The sequence below is a fragment of the Stegostoma tigrinum genome, chromosome 36 (genome assembly GCF_030684315.1).
Source record: "Stegostoma tigrinum isolate sSteTig4 chromosome 36, sSteTig4.hap1, whole genome shotgun sequence".
NCBI classification, from domain to species: domain Eukaryota; kingdom Metazoa; phylum Chordata; class Chondrichthyes; order Orectolobiformes; family Stegostomatidae; genus Stegostoma; species Stegostoma tigrinum.
In genome coordinates this window covers 13,631,146-13,651,249 of record NC_081389.1, presented here as the reverse complement: position 1 = coordinate 13,651,249, position 20,104 = coordinate 13,631,146, and the positions used below count along the sequence as shown (strand labels likewise).

Here is a 20,104-nt window from a genome sequence, read left to right as displayed (position 1 = left end):
GTTTGATGGTGATTAGGCTCAATCCTCCTGCATATTTAACATTTGTCATCTTACAACGTTTTTAAGAGTCATCATGGTCTTTGTTCAGCCTTTCTTTGTTTTTCTTTTCTATATCCACCTTTCTTATGGACCACATTCCAATGCTGACAATTTTCTTTGCTTCCCCTTTCTCAGTGTTCCAAGCATCACCAGGATATTGCCTAGGATGGAGCAGTTTAGCTATGGAGAGAGGTTGAATAAGCTTGGTTTTTAGAGTGGAGAAGGCTGAGAGGGAACCTAATTAAGGTTTACAAGATTATGATAGGCTTGGACAGAGTGGGTAGGAAGTGGCTGTTCCTCTTTGCTGAAGGGTTAGTAATGAGGGCGGCATCATTTTGAGGTGAAAGGTAGGAAGTTTTGAGGGGATTTGAGGAATAATTGTTTCACCCAGAGCCTGATGGGAATTTGGAATGCACTGGGTGGGTTGTTGAGGTTGGAAACCTCAAAACTTTCTAAAAAGGCATTTAGGTGAGCACTTGACATGTCATAATATTCGAGGCTATGAGCTAAGTGTTGGAAAGTGACATTAGTATAGATAGCCCAGTGTAGACTTGATGGACAGCAGTGTCTCTTCTGTGCTGTATAACTATAATTCATTCCTGACAACATGTAACATGTTAATACATTTGTATTTGTTAAAGGAACTATTTGTAGGCTGTATGTTATCAGCAAATTCCAATTGTGACAATATGTTTCCTGTACATCGCCCATTGTCTACAGTGTCTGATTAGAGCAGTTGGCAGCGCTTTTTCCTCTCCCTGGAAACCTTAGATATTCAAGCCCCATTTAAAGACTTGATCAGTGAAACAAGGCTATCACCTCAATGAATGACCGAGCGCTGAATTCTTGGGAGGTGACATTTTTTTGGATGAGATATTGTCCTGAGGACCCCATGTGCTTTTTCAGGGAGATGTAAAAGTTATCTCAGCACCTTTCGGGGGAGTGATGATGTGGAGGTACCAATGTCAGACTGGGATGGACAAGGTCAAAAATCACACAACACCACATGACATCACATGACTCCGAAAGCTTGTGTCTTCAAATAAACCTGTTGGACTATAACCAGGTGTCGTAATAGCTTCCATTTTACTTAATGATGCATCTGCAGAAACTAACACCAACACAATAGGTTATCTGGTCGCACATTCATTTGCAATTTTTGGAGACTTGTGTGCAAATTACCTTGCATATTTAATTATAGAGCAGTAACTACACTTAAAAGCGAATTCAATAGCTGCAACATGCTTTGTGGTGTCCTGAAGACATGATGAACAATGTCTAAAGCAGATCCTTTCTTTGCCTGTCTTGGGACATTTATAGCAGGACCAGTCCCTGAGTACCTCCACTGCAAATCTTGCAATTGCCACCTATACTGCTAGGAGATGCCACTCTGAGAGTCAGATTATCTACCTTCAAAAAGAGATGCTACCACATTGGAAGTATGTTCTGTACGCAGGCTGCCTGTTAACCAATAACTCAATTTGAATAATTGTAGTGATTATTCCACCTAAGCCACACATCCTTGAACATTATGGGTAATTTAGCATGGCCAATCCACCTAACCTGCACATCTTTGGACTGTGGGAAGAAACCAGAGCACCCAGAGGAAACCCACAGACAGGGAAAATGTGCAAACTGCACTCAGACAGTTGCGTGAAGCTAGAATTGAACCCAGGTCCCTGGTGCTAACCCAGGCAGCAGTGCTAACCACTTTATCACCAAGCCATCTCTATTTCCTTGAGGCTCCTTCCCACCAGTATGTAAAATGAGCACAGGAGCATGTTATTTGACCCAAGATATATGTGCTGTTTTTTTAAGCGTCACTATCTTACTTTTTCTATATATTCCAACAGGTATTGTTTTATCTTGTATTTACACAGTGTTATCAAGGAATAACACAATTATTCGTTAGTGGGTTACCAGGTTGAGTGACATAACTTTAAGCAGCAGCCATATGTAAACTGTTTCCACTTACAATAGAACATAGAACATTACAGCACAGTACAGGCCCTTCGGCCCTCGATGTTGTGCCGACCTGTCATACCGATCTCAAGTTCATCTAACCTACACTATTCCATGTACGTCCATATGCTTATCCAATGACGACTTAAATGTACCTAAAGTTGGCGAATCTACAACCGTTGCAGGCAAAGCGTTCCATTCCCTTACTACTCACTGAGTAAAGAAACTACCTCTGACATCTGTCCTATATCTTTCACCTCTCACTTTAAAGCTATGCCCCCTCGTGCTCGCCATCACCATCCTAGGAAAAAGGCTCTCCCTATCCACCCTATCTAACCCTCTGATTATTTTGTATGTTTCAATTAAGTCACATCTCAACCTTCTTCTCTCTAATGTAAACAGCCTCAAGTCCCTCAGCCTTTCCTCGTAAGACCTTCCCTCCATACCAGGCAACATCCTAGTAAATCTCCTCTGCACCCTTTCCAAAGCTTCCACATCCTTCTTATAATGCGGTGACCAGAACTGTACACAATACTCCAAGTGCTGCCGCACCAGAGTTTTGTACAGCTTCACCATAACCTCTTGGTTCCGGAACTCGATCCCTCTATTAATAAAAGCTAAAACACTGTATGCCTTCCGTGGGGTAGGGGTTGGGTCAGTGTGGATTGGTTGGGTCAAAGGGCATGTTTCCACACTATAGGGATTCTATGATCCATGATTATGATCTATGAAGCATTCAGTCCCTCCACCACTGATGCTCAGTAGCAGCAGTGTGTATTCTCTACAAGATGCACTGCAGAAATTCACCAAAGATCCTTACACAGCACCTTCCAAACCCATGGCCACTTCCATCTAGAAGGATAAGGGCAGTTGATACATGGAACGCCACCACCTGCAAGTCACTCATCACCCTGACTGCAAAATATATCACTGTCACTGGGCCAAAATCTTGGAATTCCTTCCCTTGAGGCATTGTGGGCATACCTACTGCATCAGTTCAAGCAGGCAGTTCATCACTATCTTCTCAAGGTTAACTAGTGAAGGGCAATAAATACTGGTCCAACCAGTAACCCCCACCCACAAGCAAATTTTTTTTAAAAATCTCATTCGACATTTCTCTGACAGTAGAGTTTTGTGGAATCAGTCATTTCATGCGTAAATAAGTTTGTTTGCAGCTCCAGCACAACCTTTAGTCCTTTTTCCTACAGCGCATTAATCGCCCACTATTAACAAGTGATGGAAGTTTCAGCATGTGTTTACAGACAACCTGTAAATGTGAATAAGCTGATGGGTCATCGGCTGTAACCCCTGTTGTCACGCATGAGATATTTTCAATGGGATAGAGACCTGTCAAGACTAAATAAGAATTATTTTGTTCCTCTCTTTAACCGGGTTGTACATAAAGGCAGCCGGGGAACTATTCATAATTTTCCAGCTGATAACACAACTGTGATCTGTCATTGAGCTCTTTGCTATCAGCTGCAGCTCGGTTAGTAACTTCTGAATAACAAGATTCTGTGTCCCATTCAAGCTCAGGATTTGATGTATAAATCAAGGCTGTTACTCTGAGAGGTTGCTGTACTGTCAGAGGTTCTGTTTCTCAGGAGGACTGTTAAAAGCAGAGGCCCCATTTACCCTCTTAAGTGTTTTAGTTGAATGTGAAGAATCCTATGGTACTGTATTAAAGAACAGCAAGGATGAGCTCTTCAGTGTCATCACCAATATTTATATCTCAGTCAATATCACAAAAGAATGTGGTGGAATATTATTCATATGCCTGTCTAACACTCCAATATCACTCAAGGATTTTGACATCATCCAGAACAAAATAGCATATTTGATCAACACTCCATCCATCTCCTTAAACATCCATTCTCTCAATGACAGCACAGCAGTGTGTTCTGTCTACAAGAAACTTGGTAAGTCTGCTTCTGTAGCACCTTCCAGAGATCTCTTCACCTAAAAGGTGGCAGATACAAGGAAACATCATCTCCCTCCAAGTCTCCTTTCAAACCACACACGATGCTGCCTTGGAACAATATCATCATTCCTTCACTTTCACTGGGTCAAAATCCCGGAATTCCCTCTCTAATAGTACTCTGAGAATACCTCTCCCGGATGGGCTGCAAATGATCAAACAGATGGCTCACCTTTAACTTCTTCACTCAGTTATGGGTGGGCAATGGATGCTGACCTTGTAGGTGATGTCCATTTCCTTGAAGGAACAAAAGAAAGTTCTGGGGCCTTTTGTGATGTGATGTGGTAGTGTTCCTACCTGTAGGCCAGGAGATCTCTGTTCGAGTCCCACCTGCTCTAGAGGTGTGTAGTAACATTTCTGAATAGGTCGATTATAAAACCTCTAAATGAAAGTTCTGGGCCTTCTTGTAGTACCGTGGTGGTGTTCCTACCTCTGGACCGAGAGGGCCAGCTTCAAACCCCACCTGCTCTGGAGGTGTGTAATAACATCTCTGAATGGTTTACCTTACAGATACCGAACAGAAAGTTCTCTGCTAACACCCTTTGAATTAAAATAGCCATGTGAAATGGAAATGGTGTGTAAACCTGAACATGCGGCAGACAATTTAGTCAGAACCAACAGAACTGCAGATGCCAGAAATCAAAAACAAAAGCAGAAATTGCTGGAAAAGCTCAGTAGGTGTGGCAACATTTGTGGAGAGAAATCAGAGTTAACATTATGGGTCCAGTGACCGTTCCTCAGAGTAGACAATTTAATCATTTGTATTAACGATGGGATTTAAGTGACCGTAGCTCTGGACAGCTTCAGGAGTGCTAGTCTTTACCACTTTGCAGGAGGTTGGGGAAAGAGTTCTTATGCTCGTTGTATATTATAGCATTGCAAATGCATTCCTGAAAACCCAGCATTCCTATTGCAAGGGCAACTGGGGAATGTAAGTGAAGAGAGTTGCATCGTAATGCAACTGACGTCTCACTGCAGCTATTATGAATGTATTGAGACTGGAAGATGGCAAGTGATTTCAGAAGGGAAACACTTATTTCAATTCATTGTAGTATATTGAGTGGAACCAGGTGGATCTTATTGACTATAAGATCCTTGATTGGGGTTGTTGTCCCATGTCAATCAGGGAGCCTTGGATGACAGACAATAACAGGGGATTCAGAATCTCCTCACTTCAGGGATTCACTCCGAGCTGGCTGGATACAACCAGTGTACTGTGCACATGTAAATAAAGGGGGGCTCGGTGGCAGGATACCGGCATTTGTACAGCTATTACATACAGTCAAATTATTTTCCACAGAATATTTATATAGCACCTATAATGGATCAAAATGTTTCACAGACGTATTACTGAACAGCATTTGAATTGAGCCACATAAACGGCCATTAATACGATGTCTAAATTCTAGGTCATACTAAAAGCAGTATCCTACTTAAATAGCAAAGTTCCTAAGAGCATACATATCACGAGTTTAACTATAACACAGTATCAAAGACCAAACTTGAAACAGATTTTTTTTTCTTTCCCCTTAGATCTACCTGGATGGGCCATTTGGTGAGGGCCACCAAGAATGGAACAAGTTTGAGGTGTCTGTTCTGGTAGGAGGAGGGATTGGTGTGACACCGTTTGCATCTATCCTCAAAGACCTTGTCTTCAAGTCAACCACCAACAGCAAAATATTATGTAAGAAGGTAAACTGGCCTGAATGTGTCCTGATTCATTTTTAAATGTGACGCAGCCTTTGAATAAGAACAGCAGGCGTCCCTATTGCAGATTTCCTTCTTTCTCACATGACATTTATCAGTCCACTGTTCCATTGGTCCTGGCGATTGGCGATCATGTGTATGCCTGAGGAGAGACAGTGTGTCAACCACTATTTGGCCAGACAGGCCATAACAAACACATTCTGTTGCACATTTTGCAAGATCCTCAAACTTAGAAAGCTCTTAGGAGCGTGTTAAATGGGCAGCTTATTCCTTTGCCTTCCTTCAATCCAGAAGCATTGAGGCCATTTGTTGTGACACGATGATGTTGTAGTTATGTTGTAGCTAGGATAACACTCCAGAGGCCAGAAATATTAATTCAAATACTACCATGCCATTTGGGAAATTTTAAATACGTGTTAATTATACAAAAGGAGGAATGGCGATCCATAAACTCCCACACTATTGTCAAATAACACAGGATTCACCAAAGTCCTTTAGGGTAGGAAATATGCCATCCATACCTGATTTAGCCTGTGTGTGATTCCAGACTCACACCAATACGGTTGACTACTCCCAGAGATGTCCTCATTAGCTCACTCAGTTGTGTTTAACAGTGTGTCTCACTACCATCTTCTCCAGGATAATTAGTCGTTGGCTGGAGAAAGACAAATGCTGTAGTAGCTGAAATAAGTTAACATTAGCCTTCTAGCCTTTGTCTCAGTCTCACACTGGCAGGACACTCAGTCAAGGAACAAAGGATGAGTTTGGTGTTGATATAATAATGAGGGGTGCCAAATCTCAGTGTTGTCTTTGTGTTTAATTTTGTAGACCAGAGTTCATCTGAGGTTGTTCTCATGTTCATCAAGGATGTATCATATTATGCATGCTTTCAGAAAACAAGGAAGGGGTGTATTTTATGATTTATTTGAATTCGTTGCAATATTTAGCTACTTCCGTGATAGTTCACATAATGTTCTTTCACATTATTTATCTGGAAAGTATTTTCAAGTTCAGTGACTAATTTTACACTAATTAGAAGTTTCATGCAGATAATTCCTCAGGCACTTTGTGGTATAATATCTATGGAACATTAATCTTGCCCATCTACTGACAATTCAATGTCATTTTCCTTATTCTAAAAAGTTACAGTGCATTCCAATCTGCCAAGCTGTAATCATGTAATGATCATTAAAGGGAACACCTTTTCCTGGAGCATGGTGCAAAGCTGCAATCTTTACGCTGCTTTCTCATTTAATAACTTGAGGAGGCTTTATACAAGATCTGATATTGGTTTTGAAATCTAACCGTAGAATCATAGAAACCCCACAGTGCAGAAAAGGCCATTCAGCCAATTAAGTCTGGACTGATCATCCAAAGAGAATCCCAGCCAGACCTAGCCTCCTACGCTGTCCCCGTAATTCGCATTCTCCCTGGCCTAACCTACACATCACTGGACACTACAAGGCAATTTAGCCTCTCCAATCCACTTAACCTACACATCACTGGACAGTTCGGCAAATTTAGCCTACTTAATCTACCTAACCTGTACATCTCTGGACACTACAGGGCAACTTAGCCTATCTAGTCCACCGAACCTGCACATCTCTGAACACTATGGGGCAATTTAGCCAGTCAAATCCACCTAATCTTCATATCCCTGGACACTAAGGGGCAATTTAGCCTGTCAAATACAACCTAACCTTTAATTCTTTGGACATTCCTCTTTCTTCATTTTGTGTCCTTAGGAGTGGCCAAAGATTCCAATTTTGCAAAACAAAAGGGCTGAAACTTCTTTTTGTCTGAATATCAGCCACTCTTTCCCACAGTTGTACAATTCTTCCTTTTCAAATATATATCTGGCTACCCAGTGAAAGCTCGATTGCTGCCCAAGAATGTTAGTCTTTTCATTTTAAGGACAGCAACATAATGACAACTCCATGTAATTTCCAGTTAACAGGTGAAACAGCATGGTGGCGACCAGAAGCTGGGAACTTAGTCCTTAGCAATACTCAGAGGGCATTTTATTGCAAGTGTTAAAAATCCAGGATTTTAGGATAAGGATTCAGCTTCCCTTCACTTGGAGGTACTCTGCTAATACCATGTTTCCCACATTTACACATTGCATGACTCCTTTTAAGGAGAAATTAAGAACAATATCTTCACCCAGGAGAGCGGTGAACCTGTGGAATTCTCGGCCACAGAAAGCATTTGTGGCCAAAACTTTGAATGTTTTCTGGAAGGAGATAGGTATAAAAACTGATAGAACTGTTTGATGTTGGAAATCAGAACCGGAAATGGAAACTGTTGAAAAAAGTCAGTGGGTCAAGCAGTACTTGTAGATAGAAATCAGAGTTAACGTTTCGGGTCCAGTGACCCTTCTTTAGAACTGGTAGTAGCTAGGAAAATGTTGATATTATGCAGAAGATCGGGTAAGGGGAGGGGAGAAGGAGGAAACGACAGGTGGAGATAGAGCCCAAACAGAGAGAAGAACAGTTGGACAAACTAGTGGATAATGATCAGCCTGGGAGAATGAATAGCTGCTTATGGGGACAATTAGATAGAGGAATTAAGTTTGGTCCTTAGGGATAAAGGGGTCAAAGGATGTGGGGAAAAAGTGGGAACAGGGGACTGAGTTGGCTGGTCAGCCATGATGGCATTAAATAGTGGAGGCTTGAAGGGTGAAGCAGCCTACTCTGGCTCACAGTTCCCATGTTCCTATGCTTTGTTTTGCTCTAATTCCTCTTTAAAACTCCCTGATGACAGATCTACTTCATCTGGGTGACTCGGACACAGAGGCAGTTTGAGTGGCTGGCGGACATCATCCGTGAAGTTGAAGAAGCTGATAAAAATTCCCTGGTGACCGTCCATATCTACATCACACAGCTGGCAGAGAAGTTTGACCTGAGGACCACCATGCTCGTAAGCAAACATTTGAGCCTCGATTTATATAAGGCCTAGTCAGCACTAAGTTAACCAGTGATTTATTGGCCCTCATTTTCCCATCTCCTAAGCATCAGCGATGAGACCAGAGTGTGGGACTGTGTAGTACCTCAGGGCCCAAGGAGTTGGTCACCTGCATTTTGGTCCAGGGTAGGGGCTGCTGGGCTTTGGGTTGGCGAACGGAGCTGGAGGACTGTGCTGGAAGCAGCACAGGGATCTGTCATTTCCATGCCTGGCCCTGATCAGGACCCTATGGTTGTCCCATTGCTTTGACAGGGAATTTCCTGGGATATTTAAACTGCCAAGAGGCTGGATTGTGACCCTGCAAAAGTGACACCAACCCTGAACCCAGGGCAAAAATACAGACCAGATACACAGGATTTATCCTGGGAATGTTTGGAGGTTTACAGTCTATTCTAACGGCTGAGTAATATTACAACTGATACTCTTCCTCACCCGTTCACCTAACTACGCCCCTCCCTCGATTACCCCCCAACTAGACCCAAGTACTCTTTCAACTCCATTCAACTTCTACTCGATTACACCCCAACTATTCATCTTACCCTCTGCCCCAGCCCCAACCAACTACACCGCTAACTGCCTACCCACTAGCCTGACTCCTCAACTAGCCCCAAACTAAAGCCATTGACACTCCATCCTGTCACCTTCTGAACCACACCTGCCAACCAGCCAAACCACCCACTTACCTATTCACTCATTTACCCACTCATCCACTCGCTTGTTCACTCATAGATTCATAGAGTCACACAGCACAGAAACAGACCCTTTGGTCTAACCAATCCGTGCCGACCAGATTTCCCAAACTAAACTAGTCTCATTTGTCTGTTTTTGACTCATATCCCTGTAAACCTTTCCTATCATGTACCTGTACAAATGTCTTTTAAATTTTGTAACTGTAGCTGCATCTACCATTTCTTCTGGCAGTTCCTTCCACACATGAACTACTCTCTGCATGAAAAGGTTGTCCCTCAGGTCCCTTTTAAGTCTTTCTCCTCGCACCTTAAAAATGTGTCATCTAGTTTTGAACTCCCCAACCCTGGGGAAAAGACCTTTGCTATTCACCTTATCTATGCCTATCATGATTTTCTAAACCCGTATAAGGTCACCCCTCAAACTCCTACATGCCAGTGAAAAAAGTCCCCGCATATCCAGCATCTTCTTATAACTCAAACCCTCTGGTCCAAACAGTATCTGACAAATCCTTTCTGCACCCTCTCCAATTTAATAATATCCTTCCTGGAGCTGGACACAGTACTCCAAAACTGGCCTCACCAACATCCTGTATGACTTCAACATGAAGTCCCAACTGCTATACTCAAACATCTGAGTAATGAAGGAAAGCATGCCAAATGCCTTCTTTACCACCCTGTTTACTTGTGATGCAACTTTCAAGGAACTATGCACCTGTGGACCCTTAGGTCTCTCTATTTGACAACACTCCCCAGGGCCGTACCATTAACTGTTTAAGTCTTCCCCTTATTTATCTTACCAAAACGCAACACCTCTCATTAATCTAAATTTAGCTTCATCTGCCACTCCTTGGCCCGTTGGCTCAATTGATCAAGATGCCTTTGCACTCTTAGATAACCTACTCATTCACACTCATTCATTCACAGACTCAGACCTTTAAAACATGCATGAATAAGGCAGCTACTGCTGTAAGGGCAGCAGGAGAAGTCTCATCTCCCTCCCCTGACTCGAACCTGCTTACTGGACTTGCCCAGGAGGTGTTGCACCATCTGTTTCTCCATCAGCTGGGATCAAAGGATGCCTGGAGAGATGTGCAATATTGTTACTATTGGTTAGGAATTTCATGAGCAGAGGTACCCAGCATCGCCACTGACTGGAAGTTCTAGGCCACTGGACACTCCTTCTGACCTCACAGAACATTTCATTTTCTGTTTCTTGCTTTAGTACATTTGCGAACGTCACTTCCAGAAAGTGTCAAACCGTAGCTTGTTCACTGGACTTCGCTCCGTAACTCACTTTGGACGTCCCCAATTTGTCCCTTTCTTCCGTTCTCTGATGGAGGTGCACCCAGAGGTGAGTGCTGGCATAAGGGAGCCATTTGATTTTCATTGTGAGGCCTTTGTAAATTGATGGGTTGTGACAGTCTTGACAGGGGAATTCTTACCTGAGCTTATAAGTTTGTTCCAGTGTTAGGTATGCTCCCAAATTGAGAAGGTGTGACTAGTGCCTCATAATGCCCCCTATTTTCTGCAGCCTTGTATTTATTGAGAATGTCAGTCATGGCTCAGAGGTGGAGTTCTTGCATTGGAGTCAGGAGTCCCACTCCAAGGCTTGAGCACAAAAGTCAGGGCTGACATTCCTATGTTTTACTGAGGAAGGACTGCAATATTGTTGGTGCCTTTGTGATGAGATGTTTACTGAGGCCCCATCTGTCAGCTTAGGTGGATGTTAAAAAATCCTGTAGCATTTTTTCCAAAACATATTTCTTGGCCAATAATTATCTCTCAGTCAACGTCAGAAAAAAAAACAAGATTATCTGTGTATGCTTTCTCCTTCTCAGCCTCAGGAAAATAATCCAGGAACAGGGCAATGCTTGGAATCCAATACGCTAGCAACATGAATTTGTGTACCTTAGCATTCCTATATTTGCCTGCTTATAGAATGAAAATGCAGCAGGGATCAAAAGCATGTAGGTTATATAAATAGTATCAGAGATAATGGGAACTGCAGATGCTGGAGAATTCCAAGATAATAAAATGTGAGGCTGGATGAACACAGCAGGCCAAGCAGCATCTCAGGAGCACAAAAGCTGACGTTTCGGGCCTAGACCCTTCATCAGAGAGAAGGGTCTGATGAAGGGTCTAGGCCCGAAACGTCAGCTTTTGTGCTCCTGAGATGCTGCTTGGCCTGCTGTGTTCATCCAGCCTCACATTTTATTATCTAGGTTATATAAATAGCTGCCTGGCCATGAAGAAGCAAAGCTATTGAAACTGTTGGTCTGGCACACAACAGGACAGATACAAGAATTGCAACTTTCTAAGGAAGTAACAATTTATGTCACACAGTTATTTTACAATGAAGATAATAATCCCGTGTTACATTCACCATAGCAACACCTGGACAAATCAGAGCTCACTTGCCGATCAATCAGCATCTGTTTCTCATGTAGAATGAATTGTTGTTCCATGTGAAATTTGGCATTCTTGCATGTGTCCTGATGAGTGCAGAATGACAGTTTTTGACACATTCTGGTTTGTCAGCAATGCTCTTGTACAGTCTGTTTTTGGAGCTTGTGAAATCAAAACAGGCAAGTTCAGACAAATACTGTGGATAAAACAGGAACAAAATGTCACAATAAAAGAATGCATTGAAAGAAAGAATGTCAATCTTTTTGAACACTGCTTGGGGTTAATGAGAGAGGTATGAAATCTGATCTGGAGTGAAATTATGTCTTGTTTGTTTGGTCAGGTTATGAAGATTGGGGTCTTCAGTTGTGGACCTCCGGGTATGACTACAAATGTGGAAAAGGCCTGCAAGGACATGAACAAGAGGAGTAAGATCCAATTTAACCATCACTATGAGAACTTCTAACCTCACCCATTAATAGGGGAATAACAGCACCCCCACCCCACCCCCCCGCCACCACACACAATTCAAAATGTTCGATTTTGTGCAATTTACTTGCAGTGAAGGAATATTTTTTGAATCATGAAAATGTTTGACTCTTTATCTCCCGTTATATGCACATAAAAGTGTACTTGTTATTTATCTTTGTGCCTAACCTCGTTGCGTGATCTGTAAATCTGTTTTGATTCTCTGGCAAGCTAATTTTTCATTTGTAAGGATTTATAGCAAAAAAATGTCTCTAATGATCTAGATTTTGCTGAAGGTGTGCCATCTGAATCAAATGTGTGGTTATTAATGTTTTTATTAATTATTAATATTAATCAGCCAGTGCTTGTGTAAAGGAAGAGATTCCTTATGACTTTGAGGCTGATGATGATAATGTCTCTGTGATACTGGTCCACATTAGTGCTCTGAGGACACGAGTTCGAATCACCCATGACTGACAGTGGATTTACATTCAAATAAATAAATGTCCGGAATTGAAAGTCTCAAGACCATAAAACTTCTGCAAACTGGTTGGCACGCTACTCACTGGAGTTAGATGAATGAGTGGTGATCTCTTTGAAACATATAGGATTTTTAAAGGGCTCGACAGGGTAAATGGTGAGAGGATATTTCCCCTCATGTAGGAGTCTACGACCAGAAGGCATAGTCTCAGAGTAAAGGGGTGCCAATTTAAGATTGACATAAGGAGGGATTTCTTCTCTTAAATGGTTGAGAATCTTTGGAACACACAGCAGTGGGGACAGAGTCCTTGTGCCTATTTAAGGCTGAGATAGATTTTGGTCAATAGGTGAATTAAGGTTTATGGGAAAAAGGTAGGAAAGTGGATATGAGTAATGTCAGATCAGCCGTGATCCTACTGAATGTAGGAGCAGGCTCGAGAGGCCAAATTATTGTTCCAATTTCTAATGGTTTTGATTGTCGTGAAAATCCATCTGGTTCTCTAATGTCCTTCAGGAAAGGAAATCTGCCATCCCTATCTAGTCTGGTCTTCACATGACTCCAGACCCACAGCAATAGGCTTGACTCTTAACTGATCTCTGAAAGGGCCTTCCAAACTACTTAGTTTGAGAGCAACTGGGGAAAGGCACTGGCCTTGCTGGTGATGCCCATATCCCATCAAAATGTCTTTTTTAAAGCATGAATCACCACAAATTGCTACACAAGGTCTGGATTTAAATGCAACTTGTTTGTCTCTGATTTCTTTTTTAGCATGAATTAATTTGGACAGCTTAGTGCTGTTCCCTCTCATGCTCCAGAGTCCATATCCCACTCTATAACTCTGCCCAATGTGACACAACATGTCCATTGAGTCTGTATCCTTGTGATTTCTGTAAGCTTTGCTCAGTTTTTTAGTAAAATACCCTAAGTCCAAACGAACTGGAATGAAGTGGTCATTTCAGTTTAGTTTCATCCTGAGGAATATGTTCTCCGTTTTGTATCAAAACTGCATGCTCTCTCAAATGGACCATTAACTTGAAACTTTAAAAGCAGGTAACCACTGAAGGAAGTAACTTTCAGTTTTAATTTTATAATCTCGAAACAAATACTAAAAAGGCAGCAGTTGTTTTCTGGAAAGGAAAGTGGCAGAAGGAAATGGAAAATTATGTGCTTCATACATCAATTGTCTTTTGAAATGAAAGATAAGTTTACGGTAATATGATCCTATCAAGGAACTAAACCCAAAGAAGGAAATGATATTCTTAATTTAAAGCAGAATAACTAAAATAATCTGGGAGCAGTGCTTCCAAAAATGAATTATCTTTGCTATTTTACTGATGTTGCTTAAGCCAAATTGTTGGATAATTCATTGTTTATTGAACAATACGTAACTTTTAAGTACAGGCAATTACTTCAAATTGCCAAGAGAATTAAAAAAATGTTCAACACCATCTGGGACAAATCAACCTACTTAATCAACACCCATTTCCCCACTTAAGCATTCACTTCCACTACCTCTGAAAGAGCAGTGTTTACCATCCCAAGATGCATTGCAGCTATTCACTAAGGTTCAGTCGATATCATCTTCCAAACTTGTGACCTCCTCTTCTTCTTAGAATCGTAGAATCCCTACAGTGTGGAAACAGGCCCTTCAGCCCAACAAGTCCACACCAAACCTCAAAACATTCCACCCAGACCCATCCCCCTATAACCCATACACCCCCGGCCACTATGACCTCTGACATCTAGAAGGACAAGGGCAGCAGACGCATGAGCACACCACCACTTGGAAGTTCCACCCCCTCCACCACTACCACCGCCAACCGACACACCATCCTGACCTGAAAATAGTGAAAGAACCATATAAACTGAATGTTGGGTCCGCAGAAGTGAAAAGATTATTACAGCTAAATTTCTTGGATATTCTGAAATCTGGAAATTTTACAAACAAGGAGCCAATATAAAGGAGGTGGTGGTGGTGTACAGTGACTGCTGTGACTGTGTATCCACTGCTGACTGTTATAAAAGCAGTTCTCCTGACAATCTGAACCACACAGACCAGGGAAGTGTTGGTTCGCATTCAAAGTCCCATCTAGACCAATCAAAGATTCTAGACTTCAGGTACCCATGAGTTCAGAAAGGAGACTGGCCAGCTATTGTCTGACAGCCAAATCTAATTAAACTTTGGCTGGCCAAACCTTTTGTTGATGGCTTATCCCATCATAAACTCGATTCCAAACATTTGCCTGGTAGTATACAATTCGAGTATTGCTGAAAAGGGAAACTTGTTGCTGATCACTTCTCATCTTGTACTCACCAGGACATGCCTCCCTTTTCAGCAGTACTCAAACTACATTCCCTCAACTTTGATTCAACCCTTGTCTTTAGTCACAGTCTGTTCACAATCCTATCTGACCATCAGCTCAGTTTCTAATGTTATAGTCCATAGTGCCTGCCCCTACTATCACCCATTTTCATTTCTGTATGAGCCAATCTGAAACCCTCACCCATCCCTTCGTTAGCCCCTGACTTTAATATTCCAATTTTGCTCAAAGTCCCATCCATATCTGTTCTAGTTTCAGATACCCGCGCTGCCACCATGTGGCATCCTGCTTTGGATGTCTCACTGCCACCAATCCTCTCTTTATTCTGTGCCGAGTCTGGGGCCTGTCTAATTATCTATGGGAGAGGAGAGACCACAGGTGAGACTAATGTTTCTGCCCAGTTCCACACACAGGCTCTTTTGCATATTGGACAAATATGATTACCACTACACTATAGAAGCTTCCCCAGTAAGTATTTTACAATTTTACCGTTTCCAGTTTCCCATTAGTGTAAAATTAGTTTCCAACCAAGACTGAGTTAGGTAAAGCTCCATTTCTCTTCACACTACACTGCTGAAGCGCAGCACCACTGGTGTGTCAAGACAGATGAGGCACTTGACTTGCATAACTAAGGTAGTTTATTAATATGTTAAGCATAATTGCAATGAAGGGGCTCTGAAAGCTTCTGTTTTTAAATAAACTTATTGGACTGCAACCTGGTGCTGTGTCACTCCTGACTTTTTCCGCCCCAGTCCAACGCCAGCACCTCCACACCAGGACTACAATTGAATGATTAACTGAGCTCAGTTATGGTTTGTTTCTGCCACCATGTGGTTACAGTTTGCTATTACATCAAAATAAATGCTGATGCAGTTCTCCCATTTTTAACATCAAATGTTTTGTGTTTTTTCCATGAATTCTCTTTCTCCTTTGCTCATCCTAATACTTCTAGAAAGAGAGGGGGATACACAGCGAGAGATTAAAGAAAATGAGCATAGACCCAACAACTTAGTACAGCTGGGTAGAGAATTTAGTAAGTAGGATATGGGTTGATGGACATCAATTCAAAGTTTGAAAACGTTGTGCAACAAATACCTTTTCACAACGGTAATAAGAATTATGGAATCAATTTAGGAGAGTCTTACTTCCCTTCTATGCTACTCATTCAGTTAAATCAGAACAGGGATTTCCATAATAATCAAATGAAATCCTCTAGATTTTACATTGTTAAAATTTGCACTTTTATTACGGCAAGGTTCCACAAACCATCATAAAATCTTAATAGACCACCAAAAATACCAATTTGCCTAACTGACTGCTGTTCAGGCCAAAAACAATTCAAACCAGGTTTTGTCATTAACAGGAAATAACTCTAATTAATGTACCAGAATTAATTATTAACAGAATTTGTCTGTAAATTATCATTCAATAAGTGTAGCTGTTTGGCTATTGTTTGACTAGTCTATGAGTCAACTCTCCCAATTTTGGCACTCGCTCCCAGATGGTAGAACCCTGCTCAGGCCGCAAGAGATTCACATGACAGTCAGAGTCAGATTCACTCATTAGCTTAAGCCTCTGGCGTTAACAGCAGCAACACCAGGACGAGCTGTAAATGGCTGCAAGCTAGGCCAGGGTCTTCACGTGAGCGAGGAATAGGTCCCAGGCTGACTCTCTAGGCATGTACTCACAGGCTAGGCCAACGCTGCAGGTCAGCAGCAAGGCCCAGGTGCCTGATGGAGGAGAAAGGCGGTCCTAGCCTGGCCTTGTGGTCTCCCTGTGTGTCAGCCTCCATAGTGCGGCAGTCTGGTCCCAGCGTGTGGAGGTCTTGTCCAGGCATTCCAGCTGACCAGCAGGTAGTCTCGTCCAGGAGTGACAGTGTCGGCCTGGCATGGCAGTCTTTTTCAGTGGAAGTTTCTGGCCCAGAATTCCAGCAGTGGCAGCCTCATCCTGGCTGTGTCTTCAGCAAATTCCATCATTCCTAAATTGGCTTTCCTGACCCCGGAGCCATTAACTGAACTGTGATGTATTTTGTCTTAATATTCTTTTAAGTATGATTTCTGTCATTGATGTAGGTGTTGTGGTGGGGGTGACTTATGAAATCTAAATGTATTTTTCATGTAAAAGTACATCTGACAATAAATTCTTCTTTTCTAACAAATAGCAGCGAAAAGAAAGGATTATTAACCTCCTGGTAAGTGACTTAAACTTATACCCCTTTAAAAATCCAAATAAACATACATTCATTCTCAACTAAGACACAGGTATTTGGGCAGTATTATGATTCCAGTAGACATTATCACTGGACATGTCAGGCCTTAGACTGAAATCCAGCTTGATAAATCATAGTTTTGGTTTTAACGAGGTCTTTCACTGAAACACAAGCTCGCAATACTGCAAATTTTGTTTTCACAGCTGCACAGAAGTTTATTAGACAAGAGAAGTAAAACTAGAGTAAACCAAACTAATTACATATAACATACATTTGAAGATTTTCAAACATGTGGTAAAATTCAAAATTTGATCACATAGAATCCAAGGAGAAGCAGCCATCTGGCAACAAAATTGGTTCGAAGATAGGAAACAGAGGGTGGTGGTGGATAATTGTTTTGAGACTGGAGGTCTGTGACAAGCGATGTGTCACAAGGATCTGTGCAGGGTGCACTGCTTTTTGTCATTATAATAAATGATGTGGATGTGAATATAGGAGGTTTGGTTCCGTAGTTTGTAGATGACACCAAAATTGGCAGTATAGTGGACAGCGAAGAATGTTATCTCAGATTACAATGAGACCTAGTTCAGATAGGCCAATGGGCCGAGACATGGCAGATTGAGTTTAAATGAATGAGAGGGGCTGCACTTTGGTAAGGCAAATCAAGGCAGGACTTATATACTTAATGCTAAGGTCAGGGGGCGTGTTGCGGAGCAAAGAGGCCTTGGGACGTAGGCTCATAGTTTCTTGAAGGTGGAGATGCAGGTGGATAGGATAATGAAGAAGGCATCTGGTATGCTTGCCTCTGTAGATCAGTGCATTGAGAATTGGAGTTGGGATGTCATTTTGCAGCTGTACTGGTCATGGTTAGGCCACTTTTGGAATACTGCAATCAATTCTGATCTCCCTGCTGTAGGATAGATGTTGCGGAACTTGAAAGAGTGCAGAGAAGATGCCGGGCTGGAGATTTTGTGTTATAGGGAGAGGCTGAATAGGCTGGGGCTAATTTTTCTGGAGAATCGGAGGCTGAGGGGTAACCTTATAAAAGTTTATAAAATCATGAGGGGCATTAATAGGGTGAATAGCCAAGGTCTTTTCCCCAGGATAGGAGTCCAAAACTGGAGGGCATAGTTTTAATGTGAGAGAGATAACATTTAAAAAGGACTTAAGGGGCAACTTTTCATGCAATTCGTGGTGCGTGTAAGGAATAAGCTGCCAGAGGAAGAGGTGGAGACTGGCACAATAATGTAAAAGGCATCTGGATAGGTATGTCGGCCAAATGCAGGCAAATGGGACTAGATTAATTTAGGATACCTGGTTATCATGAACGAGTTGGACTGAAGGATGTGCAGTTCAATGACAATATCATTAAACATAACAGCATTCTTTGCAATACTCAAAATTCCATCTCCATTTCACATCGCATTTGCGGCTTCAACTTCTGGTCTAGAATCTGATAGCTTTTTCCTTGATTCATCATATAGCTGAGCTTAAATGTTCTCAGTTTCAAGTAGCTCCTTCAGAGTTTTGACCAAACAGTTCAATTCTGGAACTTCTACTGAGCTGTTTAAAATAAGGTAACTTAATAATTCTAAACTACCTTCTCCCTTTCTTAGGAACAACTTATTAATAAATCCAACTCTGGCCAAAAAACCTGCAGAACTGTCCTAAACTGAAACTGAAAAACTTTTTTCTAAGCTCTGGGTGTGTCCCCTCAACCCAAACAAAAGTCCAGTATCTTCAATGTAAAATCTTAATGCACAACATTGTTTATTTTGATTACTCCTAAACCCTCCCAATGTAAATCATTTCCCATTAAACTCCAAAATTATAGCTGTCACATATGTTTTGTGAATCTCACAATGGTTACAAAATACTTACAAATTAATCATGATTTAAATGGTGGAGTGGACTTGATGGGCTGAATGGCCTTACTTCCATTCCTATGTCTTATGGTCTACAATACACAGAAAACTGACTTACTGCTAGTTCAAGTTCATTATTCCAAAAGCAAATGAATGATGTAAAAGTGATAATGGAAATTACAGATGCTGGAGAATCCAAGATAACAAAGTGTGGAGCTGGATGAACACAGCAGGCCAAGCAGCATCTCAGGAGCACAAAAGCTGACGTTTCGGGCCGAGACCCTTCATCAGAGACGGGGATGGGGAGAGGGAACTGGAATAAATAGGGAGAGAGGGGGAGGCGGACCAAAGATGGAGAGAAAAGAAGATAGGTGGAGAGAAGAGTATAGGTGGGGAGGTAGGGAGGGGATAGGTCAGTCCAGGGAAGACTGACAGGTCAAGGAGGCGGGATGAGGTGGTCGGTAGGAAATGGAGGTGCAGCTTGAGGTGGGAGGAGGGGATGGGTGAGAGGAAGAACAGGTTAGGGAAGCGGACACAGGCTGGGCTGGTTTTGGGATGCTGTGGGGAGAGGGGACGAGCTGGGCTGGTTTTGTGATGCAGTGGGGGGAGGGAAAGAACTGGGCTGGTTTTGGGTTCGCAGTGGGGGAAGGGGAGATTTTGAAGCTTGTGAAGTCCACATTGATACCATTGGGCTGCAGGGTTCCCAAGCGGAATATGAGTTGCTGTTCTTGCAACCTTCGGGTGGCATCATTGTGGCACTGCAGGAGGCCCATGATGGAATTGTCGTCTGAGGAATGGGAGAGGGAGTTAAAATGGTTCGCGACTGGGAGGTGCAGTTGTTTGTTGCAAACTGAGCGGAGGTGTTCTGCAAAGCAGCCTGTTCCTGCCCCACCGAACTCATCTCCATCTATCTGGACTCCATTTTCTCCCCTTTGGTCCAGGAATTCCCTACTTACGTCCGTGACACCACCCATGCCCTCCACCTCCTCCAAGACTTCCAAATCCCTGACCCCCAACA

At 42.3% G+C, this 20,104-nt stretch overlaps 1 protein-coding gene across 1 annotated transcript in view; it reads left to right on the top strand.

Moving 5' to 3' along the window:
- The window catches only part of LOC125446800 (dual oxidase 1-like), a 116,325-nt gene extending 99,155 nt beyond the window's left edge, over positions 1-17,170 (top strand). The window contains exons 31-34 of the mRNA XM_048520630.2: positions 5,513-5,671; positions 8,450-8,605; positions 10,562-10,690; positions 12,086-17,170. Coding sequence (XP_048376587.1) covers positions 5,513-5,671; positions 8,450-8,605; positions 10,562-10,690; positions 12,086-12,208 — 567 coding nt within the window. The 3' untranslated portion in view covers positions 12,209-17,170. The remainder of the gene's footprint in view (positions 1-5,512; positions 5,672-8,449; positions 8,606-10,561; positions 10,691-12,085) is intronic.
- Positions 17,171-20,104: the final 2,934 nt, after the last annotated feature.